This window comes from Dendropsophus ebraccatus, chromosome 12 (assembly GCF_027789765.1).
Source record: "Dendropsophus ebraccatus isolate aDenEbr1 chromosome 12, aDenEbr1.pat, whole genome shotgun sequence".
Taxonomy (NCBI): Eukaryota; Metazoa; Chordata; class Amphibia; order Anura; family Hylidae; genus Dendropsophus; species Dendropsophus ebraccatus.
This window is the reverse complement of record NC_091465.1, coordinates 52734877-52750476: the sequence shown is the minus strand read 5'-3', so window position 1 is coordinate 52750476 and position 15600 is coordinate 52734877. Positions and strand designations below refer to the sequence as shown.

The following is a 15600-nucleotide window of genomic DNA, read 5'->3' as shown; positions in this document are numbered from 1 at the left end:
ACATTCAGTTGTTGTACAAAAGTAGAAAAATAAAAAAGTAGTCAGAACATTGAAAGCAATACGAATTTGGTATCACAGTAATTGCATGGACCAACAGAATTAAGTTAACATGCCACTTATATGGCAAAGAGAACACCATAAGAGCAAAACTCAATATGTAGAATTGCTGTTTGCTTATTACCTCCACTTTAAGTTCAACAAAAACAAGTGTTTATAGCTACATTGTTGAAAAAATAGAAAAATGAAGGGAGCGGGGTGAGGTGGAATCTGGTTATTTATTATTAATTATTTTAGTTGAAAGTTTGCCAGAGCATACACCCCCCAAGAAGTACCTTTCCACACATGGCTTCTTCATACAATTTCAAAATGGGGTGTGTCTCTCTAGTGGAACAGGTGGGGCACAACATATGATACATTGAAATGGAAAAATTACAGTTTTCACTTTGCATCATTTATTTCTGGAAAATACCTGAGGGTATAAGGGTTTAAATGCTCACTCTAAACCTAAGTTAATTTCTCATCAGGTGTATACTTCAAAATGGGTGGATTTGTCCAGAATCCCCACTTTACTGGTACATCAGGGGTTGTGCATATATGATATGGTTCCCAAAAAACATTTCCAAAAAAGTCTGCATTAAAAATGGCATTTTACCTTTTGAGCCCTATTTTAAAAATTAACATTTTTAAAGCTTAGTGCCAAAAACCGACCTTAAGAGTGGGTTCACACATATTAGATACCAGAGTCTCCCGGCGGTCAGTCAATCAGTGTGCTGTGGTGAGGCAGCAAACTGGCTGGCTGAGCGCTAAGAGCCCCTGAAGCAATCTGGATTGTGGACCCGGTCATGTATGTACTTGGCCGTGGGCAGTTTAAGGGGGCTGACTTTTACATATTTGTGGCAGGATGACAATCCCGCTGCGAGTATGGATTCCCATTAAAATTGATAGATAGATGTGTGAACCCACCGTAAATACCTATGGGGTTACATATAGTGCCCAAAAGCGGCCATCTTTATCAATTGTCGGCCGTCGTTTGGTGTTAAAATTGCAAAGGCCCACAAAGATGCCCGTCATTTTCTCGTTGTGGGAACATAGCCTAAAGCCACATTTTTTAGGCCTTTTTACGTTTTTTTTAGGATGGCATCATGTTGAGGCCAAATAACGGCCACTATTTCCCAATAACGGCTATTATTTATACAATCACGGCCGGCAATACAAAAAAACAACCTTTATTTGGCCTCTAAATGATGGCCGTCTTAAAAGACTGCTGTCAAACAGCGAAAAAAAAAGACTGTGTGGCAACATAGCCTTGAGTATATTGGAACTCTGTATAAAAAAGCTATAATGATATATTAAGAAATTTATAAGCACAGAACCTTGGCCCTATTTAAAATGATAAAACAGAACAAATTGGTTTTATTCATCTTAAGGGTAGGTGCCACTTTCATGGCATCTACCCTTGTTGGTAAATGTGGTGGGACCATAACTAGAAATTATAACTGTGTTCATGTGGTCATCACTAACCACAAACAGACATCATACAATCCTAACTAGAAGTGCGGCGGTACTGGTCTTTGATGCAGATGGTTGAGACTAACAGCAACTAACTTCTTGTGGCTTCTTGTGCAGCATGGTCACTTTTTCATAACTCGATTATAGTTGTTTTTGTGTCTTTTTCCTCTGAATCAGTATGGCCTTTCTCTTGTATAAACACACCTGCATGAAAAGATTCTTTTGTGATTGAGCAGTCTCTTTTCTGTTCCTCTTTTGTTTCCTTGTGCTGTTTGACCCCTTATCTGCTCTGTGCATGTTGTGAACCTCAACAGCACATGATGGCGGGGTGGACAGACAGGCTGGATCCTTCCCTCTTCCTCTTATGTAACCTGTACACAACACTTTCATCTATGGGTAAACTGTACAAAAACAGATGGAAAAAAGGTGCCTAGTAAAGGCAAATAAATCAAACCATAGCAAACCAAGTTTTCCACATTTCAGTATGGAGGCAAATTCTGGTTTACAGTCACTTTATGTTTTATATTAAGAATTTGCTAAATATCTAAACCATTTAGATAGTAGTAACGCTTCCACATGGAAAGTAAATTCCCTATTACAGTCGGTAGCTTTCCATCCAGGACCTGACATCTACACATGAAAACATTATTTTGACAGTGATTGATTGATTGATTTATCTAATCTGTATGGCCTCTAAGGGTCGATTTGCCAGATCATCGCTCTGTGTAATGAAACAATGATCTAGCAGATCGGCATTTATTTTCATTATTGATCGGGCCGTGTAATACGGCCCTAAACCAACAGTTCATCTTAACTGCTTTGATGTGCTGTTTAATAGAGTCTATTATTCCCTGGCATTACAGACAAAGTTGTTGTGAATTGATTGCTCATAGGGCTGGCTTCACACTACGTTTCTGCAATCTGCTTTTTTCATCAGTTTTTTGCAAAAAAAACGGACAAAAAACAGATGAAAAAATGGATGTGTTTGTGTGCATCCGTTTTGATCCTTTTTTCTTTGACTTCAATTATAAAAAAAATTGATCAAAATGGTTAAGCTTTTTTTAACAGACACAAAAATAAGATCGACTACAATTTTGTTATGATCAAATGCATCTGGATTGCAAAAAAATCCATCCTGTTTAGAGCAACTTTGCCGGCGTTTCATGTAACAAACAATATGATGAATGCTGGTAAAGCTAATCACATGGCAAAAAACTACACAATCCACATAATCAATCTCATATAAACCATATAAAACCAAAGCAGATTATTGAGCATCACACGTTGTACACAGTCTGCTGAAAGCAAATCGGTCACATCCTCACTGCTTACCAAACTAGTGGCACCGCTAGATAGATATCAATGAAATCATTGACAACACACGTTTGTTGCTGGTGTTTATGTTTTTATTCTCATAAAAAACACCTTTATTTTTCATTTGAAAAGGGTCTAAGAGGTGGAGCCTATTGTTCCCTGGGCCCTAGCACTGCTGTGCCTGACTGTGCTGTATGCACAGTGTAATTTATTGATTATGGAAAGGGTAGGCATACAGCACAGTGATGTGTATACATGCTAGGACCCAGGGGACAATAGGTTCCACCTCTCTGACTCTATTCACAGCTTTTTTTTAATGTACAAAGGTATGTTCTGAATGCTTTTACTGGTATCTATCCAACGGTGTCCCCAGCTCAGTAGGCGATCAGGGGTTGACAGGTTCACTTTAATTTTGTCTCAGGAAACAACTCTTTTTCTGCTTAGTGCTTCCATGTGTTTGCAGTGTTGCAGTGCAGTGTTTGGCCATGTTCACACTACGTAAGTAAAGTATTAATCACATCTGTTGCTGCTGATTTGCAACATGGCCGTACTTAACTTACATTGTGCTGCAGCTGAGGGAATCCCAGCTGGAGTGTATACACATAGTATACACATAGTATAAAATGTCGGGAAAAAAGATATAGTAGCCGGCACTAACTGACAGTACGTAGTAACCACTATTGTGCAGCTACATGGAACAGCTGTGGAGTCGCGGCATGAATATGCAGAGTCTTGCCGGGGGTGCTCCGATAGAGGAGAGGATTGAAATGAACTATACGAAGAGATACAAATCAAAGCACTCACCGATCTACAGCTTCTTGCGTATCAACGCCTTTATTCAGCTCAACATCACAGGGAGGGGTAGATGGATCAGGTGCGGGAGTAACTAAGGCAGACGAACGTTTTTGCACCGCAGAGCTTTGTCAAGTCTTTTACAGGTGTAAAAGACTTGACAAAGCGCTGCGGCGCGAAAACGTTCGTCTGCCTTAGTTACTCCCGCACCTGATCCATCTACCCCTTCCTGTGATGTTGAGCTGAATAAAGCCGTTGATATGCAAGAAGCTGTAGACCGGTGAGTGCTTTGATTTGTATCTCTTCGTATAATACACATAGTATACACTCCAGCCGGGATCGCCAGCGGCCCCGCAAAAAAGTGACATGCCAGTTTTCTGCGGCCGCTATTCATTGAATATTGGCAGCAGAGAACCTGTCAGTTCACACAATGGAGCGTGTGGCTCCGGCCGCACGCTCCATTGTGCCCAGCAGTGAATTTGGATGCAGGCACACATTGATGTGCCCGTATCCGAATTCAGCTGAAGTGAAGATCATCTGCCTGGTACTGTACACCGGCCGTTCTGTGACACAGAACGGTGTCTAAGGGCCCTATTACACCAACAGATTACCTGACAGATTTTTTTGAGCCAAAACCAGAAATGTACTATAAACAGAGAACCGGTAACAAAGGAAAGACTGTAATCTCTTCTCTTTTTAAATCCATTCCTGGCTTTGGCTTAAAAAAATCTGTTAGATAATCTGCTGGTGTAATAGGGCCCTTACACCATGTGAACATGGCCTTACACTAGTTTTTATATCTGCTTGACAATAACACTTATAAATAACTGAGCTAATATGTGCAGCTTTGTTTGTCCTTGTTCTACAGAGACTTTTATTCGGAGTACTGGCAAGGTAACATGATGTGACTTCTTAAATGTACAGAATCTCTCCTCCCATTTCTTCCAGCCCTTTCCCATCTATTCAGCCACTTCACTGAAAACAAAACAAATGAGGCAGAATAAAGTAATGAGAGAGATTAAAACGCGAGGTATTGCTCTCCTGTACACAAGATCACAGGGTACATAGACTAAATAATCCCTACAAAATGTTACCAGTGACATTACATTACATTGCGCTTCTGTCACTGATGCGGTGCTGTAAATGATACCAGTAAACAGGTAAACGTATTTTTCAGGTGCTACCCTCATTTAAATGCTAGTGACAGTGTCTTCTAAATGTTATTGTGGTTGGCAGCTAATACAAGGGGGTATTCAGTTTTTTTTTAGATCTTTTTAATAAAGTTATCTAACTTTGTAATTTATTTTTGTGAAAGAAAATACTTTATTTAAAAAAAAAACTTTAAGGCTATGTTCACACAATGTCAAAAATTTTAAAAAAAGGCGGACGCTTTTGCATTTTAAAATAACGTCCGTTTTTGCCGCGATTTAACTGACTGAAACGCAATGCATTGAAGTCAATGGAAAGACGGACGTTTTAGCTGCACACAATGTATTGAATAACGGACGTTATAGCTGCGGACGTCAAAATAATGATGATCTTTCTTTTGTCACCGCTCTTTCTCAGTTTTTACTATTAAATTCAATGGACTTCTCAAATAAGCCACACCCAAAGTCCAATTAGTAACCCAAACTACAATAATGTACCAGCAGCCGTCATTGCACTGGGAAGGGAAGGCCAGACAGCTAAATGACGTCATCTTAAATGGAGCTGAAAAAAGGTTGTGTGAACATAGCCTAAAGAGGGTATAATATCTATAGGTCTCTCACCAAAAGAGACGTCCTAACAAAATACATAACCCAAACATGGCGGAAAAGAAAAGGGTATTTAACTTCTAGTTGTACTAGTGATTTAAACAATTCAACCGTACACTGTAAATCACATCTAGCAAGCGGCTATGTGGTTCCAATCCAAAATGTACTGGTCAGAAAGCCAGTATATTCTAACCTATGGTAGGAAAATACTGCCAGCCAAGGTATGGCATAAAGCAAGAAAAACCATAACAATCAACATGTAAGAGAAAGTGGAACCCTAGGTGGAAATGCATTCATTTAGGGGATCTGATCAGTGGAGGAACCCCAGCCATACCTGATGTACGTTTTGCACGTGATTGCTTCTTCCGGGGTATATTTGTTAGAGAAGTTTCTATTAGCTTGCAGATATACATGGGCATTCTGCAGAAATGACCCTATTCAGATGACTAAAAGATTTTTCATAGCAGAAATCTATGCAACCAATCTTAAGTGTGTGAATACACCTTAAATGGCCTTGTTACTCAAAGACACCATTATTTATTTGTTAAAGGGAATCTGTCACCCCCTGACCCATCACTGAGCTGGCAGCACCGCTGGATAGCTATCAGTAAAACATTCAGAACATACCTGGTCAGGGTACAAACAGAAGACACAGAGAGAGCCCTGACGCTGTCCCATGCCCCCTGTCCCTGCCTACTTGCCTCTACGTATCCTAAGCGACATGGGACAACTTGGAGATGTTCCCTGTGCTAAAATAGGTCATACAGGACACAAGACAAATATGACGCAATTATGAGACAAGGACAAAAATACACAATGGCGGGTGGTCAGCAAAATAGAGTCAATCCAAGAGAGTCAGATACTAGTACAAAGTCCCTTGACAATAAACAGACTCAATAAAGCAAACCAGAATCATAAAACTAGAGGACCAAAATACAGACCAAATCAAAAGGCAAACACATAGTCAGGGACAAAAGCCAAAGTAAGGAAACCAATAAGTCAGGATAACTAGCACAAAATAAAGGCCCTATTACACAAAATAATTATCGGCTGTATTCGTTGTCTTATTTGTGTCTTTATTGTTGTAATACAAGACAATGGTCAGCTGAAATGAACGATGTCGGCTGATCGTTGCAGTCGTTTGTCTTTCAACATGGAATAGGAGCAGTGGCAGCAGACTGCTGCTATCTGCTATGCGCTGCCCAGACAATCTAACAATCACTTGTGCAGCCCGACCCCCCCCCCAAACCTCCCCGACCCCCCGGACTTCACATGTGAAATAGCGCCGGCAGTGAGCGGGGAAGGAGAAGCTAGAAAGCGCTGACAGCGCTCGTTTGCTCCTCTCCATCGCCCCGTGTAATAAGGGCTTAAGAACCGAGTATAGGGACGCAAGGTATATGCTATAGCAAAATTCATAGAAAAAGTAATTAGGAGGGCACTCACCATTAAAATATAGACTTTATTTCATTTCTTTAAAAATCGTCCATGCAGTCAGGTACGAGGACGCCAGCTCCGGCGTCCTCGTACCTGACTGCATGGACGATTTTTAAAGAAATGAAATAAAGGCTATATTTTAATGGTGAGTGCCCTCCTAATTGCTTTTTCTATGAATTTTGGGATTGCGCCTATCTGGCTTTTCTATAAGGGGGAGCACCACCATATATTAGCACACATTCCATTCCCTGCAGTTTTTTCCATGAATCCTATCTGGTAGTGAAAGCCACAGTATCTCACCATTTTTTTTTTATATGCTATAGCAGGCATCAAGCACAGTGAATGACTGCGTCTTAAAGGAAGCCAGGTCCCAGTCTCAGAGGTGATTGGGGCAGACAGACAAGAACTAGGACAGGAGGAAAGGGTGGACAAGTTAACTGCTAATGCAATCAATTAAACCAATACAGAATCCAACCATGTTTACATCAGTGAAATGCAAACATGAGAACTAGCAAGAATGTCACTTCTGTCGTAACGGCCATAGCCGGCGGCCAGAGCTCGAAACCAAGGGTTTATCAGGTACAGTCATGACAATAGTTTTCGTTGCCTTTAAACGGTGTACAAATGGAGAGCATACAGAGCAGTGAGGCATAGCAGTGGGCTCGGGGAACAATAGGCCCAACCTCCTTGACACTTTACATGGCCCAATAAAGTCAAGAAAGATATGTTCTGATTGCTTTTATTGATATCCATCCAGTGGCGCCACCAGCTTGGTAGATGGATATGGGGTGACATAATTATTTAGATACATGAGAGGTGTTGTAGTCCCCATTAGCTGAAGGTAAAACAATCCTTTGGATAATAATGCTATGAAAAGACCTGCAAAGTTTCTGTGTTTTCACCCACTCCTGGTTTTGGTTGAAAAAAAGACTGAGCAAATGACTGATGGGAATACTATGTGTGAATATTGCCTATTAATGCATTGCTTTGGATGTTTCTAAAATTTTTACCCCTTTTTCTATTTCCCAGCTCTTTGTCATGACGTTGTCGATGTGTCTGTGTAGAAATCTAGACCAAAACTACAACAAACTTGCACGCTATTCTTAGAAGACTGTTACATTGCCTGGCACAGCCCAAGAAGTAAGAAGACAGAAACTCTGCACATCCAGCCACAGCCATTAAACTGCATGTTCCCTTTCAGCTTGTTAACAGCACAACCCCCATCCCCAATCCTTCCTGTTGATCTTGACTATGGATTGCCTTCTTGCAAAAAAGGTTGGAGCTTCTGGACTTCAATTAAGACACCACATCATCTCTGTGTGGACAGCAGGATCTGCTCACCATGAATAGCCACTGCTCCACCTTAGACTGCTTTTTATATTTGGAATATTTAAACAAATACTTTACCACTTACAGTATTTAGCCTGGAGGAAGAACTGCCATGTAATGCTCTAAGAATTATGTACTTCTCATGGGGCTTTAACTATTGTCAGGTCTTTAAGACAATAGTGACATCTAGAGGTCATTGTGTGTATAACAATTTTTTTTTATTTCCTATGTTGCAAGAAACAAAAATACAGATGGAAAAGTTCCTCTATGGAACGGATTACTATTGTAAATAGATTTTTCACATTGTACCTAAATTCACATCATTATATGTGTATTGTTCTGTGAGTGTCTCAGTGGTTGCGATTGTTTGTTCTTTTTTGCCTGTTTTATACAAATATTATCCAAGCATGAAATCTGTCTTTTAGGATAATGAATTCCTAAGTTTTTATGGAATGTAATATGATAATTTCAGTTATTTTGTGTTCTACATTCCTCTGTGAACCATTTAATTTTTAATGCGTTTACACAGAAAGATTTATCTGACAGATTTTTTTTAAGCCAAAGCCAGGAACAGACTATGAACAGGGAAAAGGTCATAAAGGACCATTCCTGGCTTTGGCTTCCAAAATCTGTCAGATAAATCTCTCTGTGTAAATGCACCATTAGGGCCCTTTTACATGGAAAGATTATCTGACAGATTATCTGCCACAGATTTGAAGCCAAAACCAGGAATGGATTTGAAAAGAGGAGAAATCTCAGGCTTTCCTGTATGGCCTGATCCCTGTTTATAGTCCATTAATGGCTTTGGCTTCAAATCTTTGGCAGATAATCTGTCAGATAATCTTTCCATGTAAAAGGACCCTTACCCAGGCAGTGCAGCAAGTGTGACAGATGTATTCAGATGGACATAAATATCAGGCTGGGTTCACACAGTGCCTTTTTCTGCATTTTTATTGCATTTTGGAGGACAGCAAAAAATGCATTTCCTAAACCACACAAATTATTACTGTGAATTGCCACCATTTTGGGATGCAGTTACTGGCAGAAGAGGTTTTGCAGAGATTTAGGTTTCATCTAAATGTGATTTAGAAGTCACAGCCATGTAATCAGTATTCTCAGTTCACTTTATTTCCTTTGTCTGTTCAGTGCTTTGTTGGATAATGCTATGGTAGTTCAGGAGCTCACTGCATCATCATGAATTATATTGAAGATCAGTTGTTTAGTTTGTTATAAGGACCACATATCATGGACTGCACGCAGATGTGTAAATCTACCCTAAATAGAAGAAATAACGCACACTGAGCCATGGATTGCAGTGTTTAGCTGAGCGCTTCTCCCAGCTAGTGATCATTATGGATCTAGACACCCAGAGTGTTGAGCGGAAATGCTGAACTGTTCAACCTGTGACTGTATCCACGGGGGAGTCAAATGCTGAGTGTTCTGGTTTAGAGAATGTTGCCGAACCCGAACAGTTCGTCATCTCCGCCCAACACTACCAGACTCTGATTGATAAAAACTTTTAAGTTTTTTTAATTGACAGGGCAGTTTTTCTTATATTTTATCCAAAATGCCTCAAACTTGTGAAAAGATATTAGTATTTTAGTTACAATAGTTATGGTTGTCAGATGTCTTACTATGAACAAATGTAAAATATTCATGATCAACACTTGTGTACTGCATGTGAATAAAAGTACAACGGCTCATCTTGCATATTTATTTCAAAGAAACCCTGGGGAGATCAAAGTGTTCAAGTCTCTGTAATGCACACTGCATCCTCACTGCAAATAATGGGCAATGACACCAGCAAATCCATGCTACAGGCTGGCCTGAAAAAGTGTAACCCTGTGTGTGCAGAGGAAATCTGAACAGACATAGGCTATATTCCCGCAGAGTTTTTTTTAAGACGGATATTTTTTCACATAAAAAAAAAATTTGGGGGACCATACTGTGATTATATTCTGCTACCAGAACGTTCATATATTAAACAGCATTGTTCCTTGTCATATCTGTTATTTGTGTTTTTGCTGCAAAGTAAAAAGACTGTATGCCCAATAATTTTTTGTATGCAGAAACAGAAGTGACAAAAGACAATGCTGTTTAATAGATGAACATTCCGGCAGCAGAGAGCACTGTGTCAGACTGTAAAGACTATGCCTTTTTCTGCAGGGCATATAGCAGCTGAGAAGTACTGGAAAGTCTTAAGATTTATAAAAAGAAGTAATTTACAACTCTGTATAACTTTCTGATGCTAGTTGATTTAAAAAAAAAATCTCTAGTGTACCCCTTAAAGAGAACCAATCACGGAAGAAATTTAAAAATTTTTTATTTTCTAATTCAATGTAATTATTTATTTAATTAACATTTGTAAATACTTTTATTTATTTTTTCGGCCGCGTTTTTGTTTTATTCACTTTTCAATTCACTGTCTCGCGCCGGCTCTTTTCAAAAGAGCCGGCTCGAGACAGGAAGCTCCTGTCATCCACAGCGGCAGCAAGGCCGGCCACCGCCATCTTGATTACGTCATTTGCGTTCCAGTGGTGGAACTCAAGTAGCGTAATCAAGATGGCGGCGGCCGGGCCGAACAAGAGGAACAGGTATAGTATAAGATACAGACTGCAACAGCAGTCTGTATCTTCATTTTGTCTATTTATGAAGATACAGACTGCCTTTGCAGTCTGTATCTTATACTTTACCTGATCCTCTTGTCCGTTGCAGTCTGATGCCGGGCGCCGCCATCTTGAATACGTCACTTGCGTTCCAGCGGTGGAACGCAAGCGACGTAATCAAGATGGCGGCGCCGGCCTTGCTGCAGCAAACAAGAGGAACAGGTAAAGTATAAGATACAGACTGCAAAGGCAATCTGTATCTTTATAAATAGACTGCCTTTACAGTCTGTAGCTTATACTTTACCTGATCCTCTTGTTCGGTGCTGGAAGGCCGGGCGACGCCATCTTGAATACGTCACTTGGGTTCCAGCGGTGAAACGCAAAGTGACGTCATCAAGATGGCGGCGCCCGGCCTTCGTTCAGCAATCAAGAGAATTGGGTAAAGGGATAAGATACAGACTGCACAGGCAGTCTGTATCTTCATAGATAGACTTAGGGAGAGATTTCCTTTGATAATAGGGATAGTGATTTTTAGGTGATTGGTCCTCTTTAAATTTGTATAACTAGCTTTTTTTTTTTTTTTTTTTTTAATGTTTTCTCACTTTAGCGCAATAAGAAGGGTTAACACAGTTTAGACTAGGCTGCCTAGGGTATAGATTTGATGCTGTTTTTAATCATTTAGCTACATTCATATCTGCAGCTTCAAATCAGCTACTTTAAATCTGCTGCAGATCCTGTATGTAACGGTACGCAGCCGTGTCAGTTACCCCCTCACTGCTCTGGGTTGCACTGCGCTGTGATCATCTCCCTTTCTCCTAGTCTGCTTGTTCTCCGGCAGCTTCTCTTGCTCTGAGCTGCTCTCTTGAAGAATTGGGTTCCCTCTAGTGGCAGACATGCGCCTGTCCAGCTGTATTTATAAGCTCAGCCCACAGGCTCTGGGGTCTTCTGGCATGTTCTCCTGAGGGTGTATATAGTCTCCACCTCCTCACCTCTTTGTTCAGTTGTTGTTGTTGTTTGTCAGTCAGCAACAACCACCTCTTTGCTCCTTGGCTACCCGCCACTTCCTAGCAATCTTCTTGCTATTTGGATTTCCATTCATTCCTGGTTTTCTCAGACCTTCGCCATCAAATAGTAACCACCATAACAATAATGCCACCATAACAATATTAACCCCGTAGGGACCAAGCCTATTTGGGCCTTAATAACCAGGCTCATTTTTCAAAATCTGACCTGTCTCACTTTATGCGCTAATAGCTCAGTGATGCTTTAATGTATGCTAGCGATTCTGAGATGTCCTCTTTATTCTGGCTTCATTTCGTAAACATATTTCACTTTTTTAGGGTGTTACGGGGCTTACAAATGTATCAGCAAATTATGAAATTTTTATAAAATTTCCAAAACTGATTTTTTTTAGGCACCAGTTTTTTTTAAAGTTGATTTAGGAGGCTTGTATATTGTAAACCCCCATAAGTGACCCCATTTTGGAAACTAGACACCTTAAAGAATTAATCTAGGGGTATAATGAGCATTTTAACCATACGAGGGCTGGAGGAAAGTATTCACAATTAGGCCGGAAAAAAATGGAAAATAGAAATTTTCCAATAATATATTTGTTAAGATTAAAGTATCTCATTTTCATAAGCAACATGAGAGAAAATGTACCACAAATTTTGTAACGCAGGTTCTTCTGAGTACAATGGTACCCCATATGTGGGCGTAAATCACTGTATGGGCACACAGCAGGGCTCAGAAGGGAAGGAGCGACAATTAGCATTTTCAGTTCAGATTTTGCTGAAGAATTTTCTGAGCGCCAGGTGCGTTTGCAGCTCCCCTGTAGTGTCAGCAGAATAGAACCCCCGCTAAAGTCACCCCATTTTGGAAAGTACACCCCTCAAAGAATTCATCTTGGGGTGTGGTGACCATTTTGACCCCATAGGTATTAAAGGAAAGTATTCAAAAGAAGACGGTAAAAATGAAAAAATAGAATTTTTCCAATAATATGTTTGTTTAGTTTGAAATTTCTCAATTTCATGAGGAACAGGGGAGAAAACTCACCCCAATATATGTAACGCAGGTTCTCCTGAGTAGAATGGTACCCCATACGTGGGCATAAACCACTGTATGGGCACACAACGGGGCTCAGAATGGAAGGAGCGCCAATTAGCATTTTCAGTGCAGATTTTTCTAAAGAAGTTTCTGAGCGCCAGGTGCGTTTGCAGAGCCCCTGTAGTGCCAGCAGAATAACCCCCCCCCCAAAAGTCACCCCATTTAGGAAAGTGCACCCCTCAAATAATTCATCTTGGGGTGTGGTGACCATTTTGGCCCCACAGGTATTGGAGGAAAGTATTCAAAAGAAGACAGTAAAAATGAAAAAAAATAGAATTTTCTCAATAATATGTTCCTTTAGTTTGAAATTTCTCAATTTCACGACGAACAAGGGAAAAACTCACCCCAATTTATGTAACGCAGGTTCTCCTTAGTAGAACGGTACCCCATATGTGGGCATAAACCACTGTATGGGCACACAGCAGGCCTCAGAAGGAAGGGAGTGCCAATTAGCATTTTCACTGCATGATTTTTCTGAAGAAGTTTCTGAGCGCCAGGTGCGTTTGCAGAGCCCCTGTAGTGTCAGCAGAATAACCCCCCCCCCCCAAAAAAAAAGTCACCCCATTTAGGAAAGTACACCCCTCAAAGAATTCATCTTGGGGTGTGGTGACCATTTTGACCGTACAGGTATTGGAGGAAAGTATTCAAAACTAAACCGTAAAAATGAAAAAAAAAATAGAATTTTTCCAATAACATGTTTGTTTACTTTGAAATTTCTCAATTTCACGAGGAACAGGGGAGAAAACTCACCCTAATATATGTAAGGCAGGTTCTCTTGAGTAGAACGGTACCCCATATGTGGGCATAAACCACTGTATGGGCACACAGCCGGGCTCAGAAGGGAAGGAGTGTCATTTTAGTTACAGGCAATATGTGAGTGTTTACTGGCTATCTGGGGTGGTAATGGACAATCTCGGGGTGTTTACTGGCTATCTGAGGTTGCGAAAGAGAATCTGGTGTGGTTATGGGCAATCTGGGGTTACGAGAAGTCTATGCCAATCTGGCTAGGTTATGGGCAATCTGGGGTGGTTACGGGCAATCTTGGGTGGTTACGGGCAATCTGGGGGTGTTTACTGGCTATATGGGGGTACGGGCAATCTGGGGGTGTTTACTGGCTATCTGGGGGTGTTTACTGGCTATCTGGGAGTGTTCACTGGCTATCTGGGGTGGTGACGTGCAATCTGGTGGTGTTCACTGGCTATCTAGGGTGGTGACGGGCAATCTGGTGGTGTTCACTGGTGATCTGGGGTGGCGACGGGCAAGCTGGGGTGGCGACGGGCAATCTGGGGTGGCGACGGGCAATCTGGGGTGGCGACGGGCTGTCTGCAATGGTTACGGGCAATCTGTGGTGGTTACGGGCTGTCTGCGATGGTTACGGGCTGTCTGGGGGGGATTACGGGCAATCTGGGGGGGGGGATTACGGGCAATTTGGGGGGGTTACGGGCAATCTGGGGAGGTGAAGGGCAATCTGGGGTGGTTAGAGGCAATCTGGGGTGGTTAGAGGCAATCTGGGGTGGTTACAGCTTATCCGGGGCGGCTTTTGACTTTGGTGACGGGTAAAAAAGTGCTGGCACCATTTGGAACAAGCGATCAGTGGTATATAGTATAGACCGCTGATCGCTTGTACTGGGACCACCTGGGTGGTCCCCGATCATTGCCCCATGCTCTCTGCCACCTCCGGTGGTGGAGAGAATGGAGCTTTGATCATTTTTAGGAATCCAACAGAGTCTGTTCACAGTGATGGCGGCGGCCATCTTGGATCAGATGGCCGCCCAGGGAGGGGAGGGTCAGTGACCAGGTCACTAGGGTTAATTCTGGGGACAGGGGGGGGGGGGACATGCTTTCATCTTCTCATCTGTGGATTCACGGTGAGAAGAGATGAAACCTTCAGCTGCGCTGGCAATGCCTGTTACCGGTGGCCGCCGTTATACTGGTAATAATGGTTATCGCCGGTGAGGAAACTGGCCGGGACTGACACCACATTCTACCCCAACCCCTCAGCTACCTCCGATAGCTGAGAAGAGGGGGCTGCGGGCATTACCGGCGCCGCTGCACTATTCTGCACCATCGCCATAAAGAGCTGATGGCAGCAGAATAGAGCCAATTAGTGATCGCCGTAAAAATCCGTATCGGCGGTCACTAATAACATAATACATGTATTCTCTGGGTCACTACGGTTACGGCGATACCACATTTGTGTAGGTTTTTTTTAACTATTACCATTTTGGCGCAATAGAAACTATCTTCCTAGCAAAAACCCACAAAAACTGTCGTCGCATTGCAAGATCCATAGCGTTCTTATCTTCTGCGCGACAGAGGTGGTTTTGGGCTTATTTTTTACGGGAAGATCTGTAGTTTCTATTGATACCAAGTTTTATATGTATATGTATATTTTCTAAAGCAGATTGATAAAATACTGCTATTCTGGTACTGTTTTTTTTTTTTTACAGCGTGTGTTGTGCGGTGTAATTATTGATGTAGTTTTATAGATTGGGTCGTTACGGACGTAACGATAACAAATATGTATAGGATTTGTGTTTTTGATCACTTTTATGTCACGTTTTATTGTGTATGGGGATGTAATGCATCTTTATTATTGGGGGGGGGGCTGGGGGGCAGGGCCGGCGTCAGCACCCGGCTTACTCGGGCAAATGCCGGGGCCCACGGGCCCTCAGGGGGCCCCCCGGCACTTGCCCACCGGAATGATTAGCGACCGGAGCAATGCCGCCCGCATCCCTGCCGCCCAGTGAAGGGAT

The 15600-nt window shown here is 41.8% G+C and overlaps 1 protein-coding gene across 1 annotated transcript in view; it reads left to right on the top strand.

Moving 5' to 3' along the window:
* The window catches only part of LOC138768993 (leukocyte antigen CD37-like), a 100254-nt gene extending 90421 nt beyond the window's left edge, over positions 1-9833 (top strand). The window contains exon 9 of the mRNA XM_069947126.1: positions 7833-9833. Coding sequence (XP_069803227.1) covers positions 7833-7910 — 78 coding nt within the window. The 3' untranslated portion in view covers positions 7911-9833. The remainder of the gene's footprint in view (positions 1-7832) is intronic.
* Positions 9834-15600: the final 5767 nt, after the last annotated feature.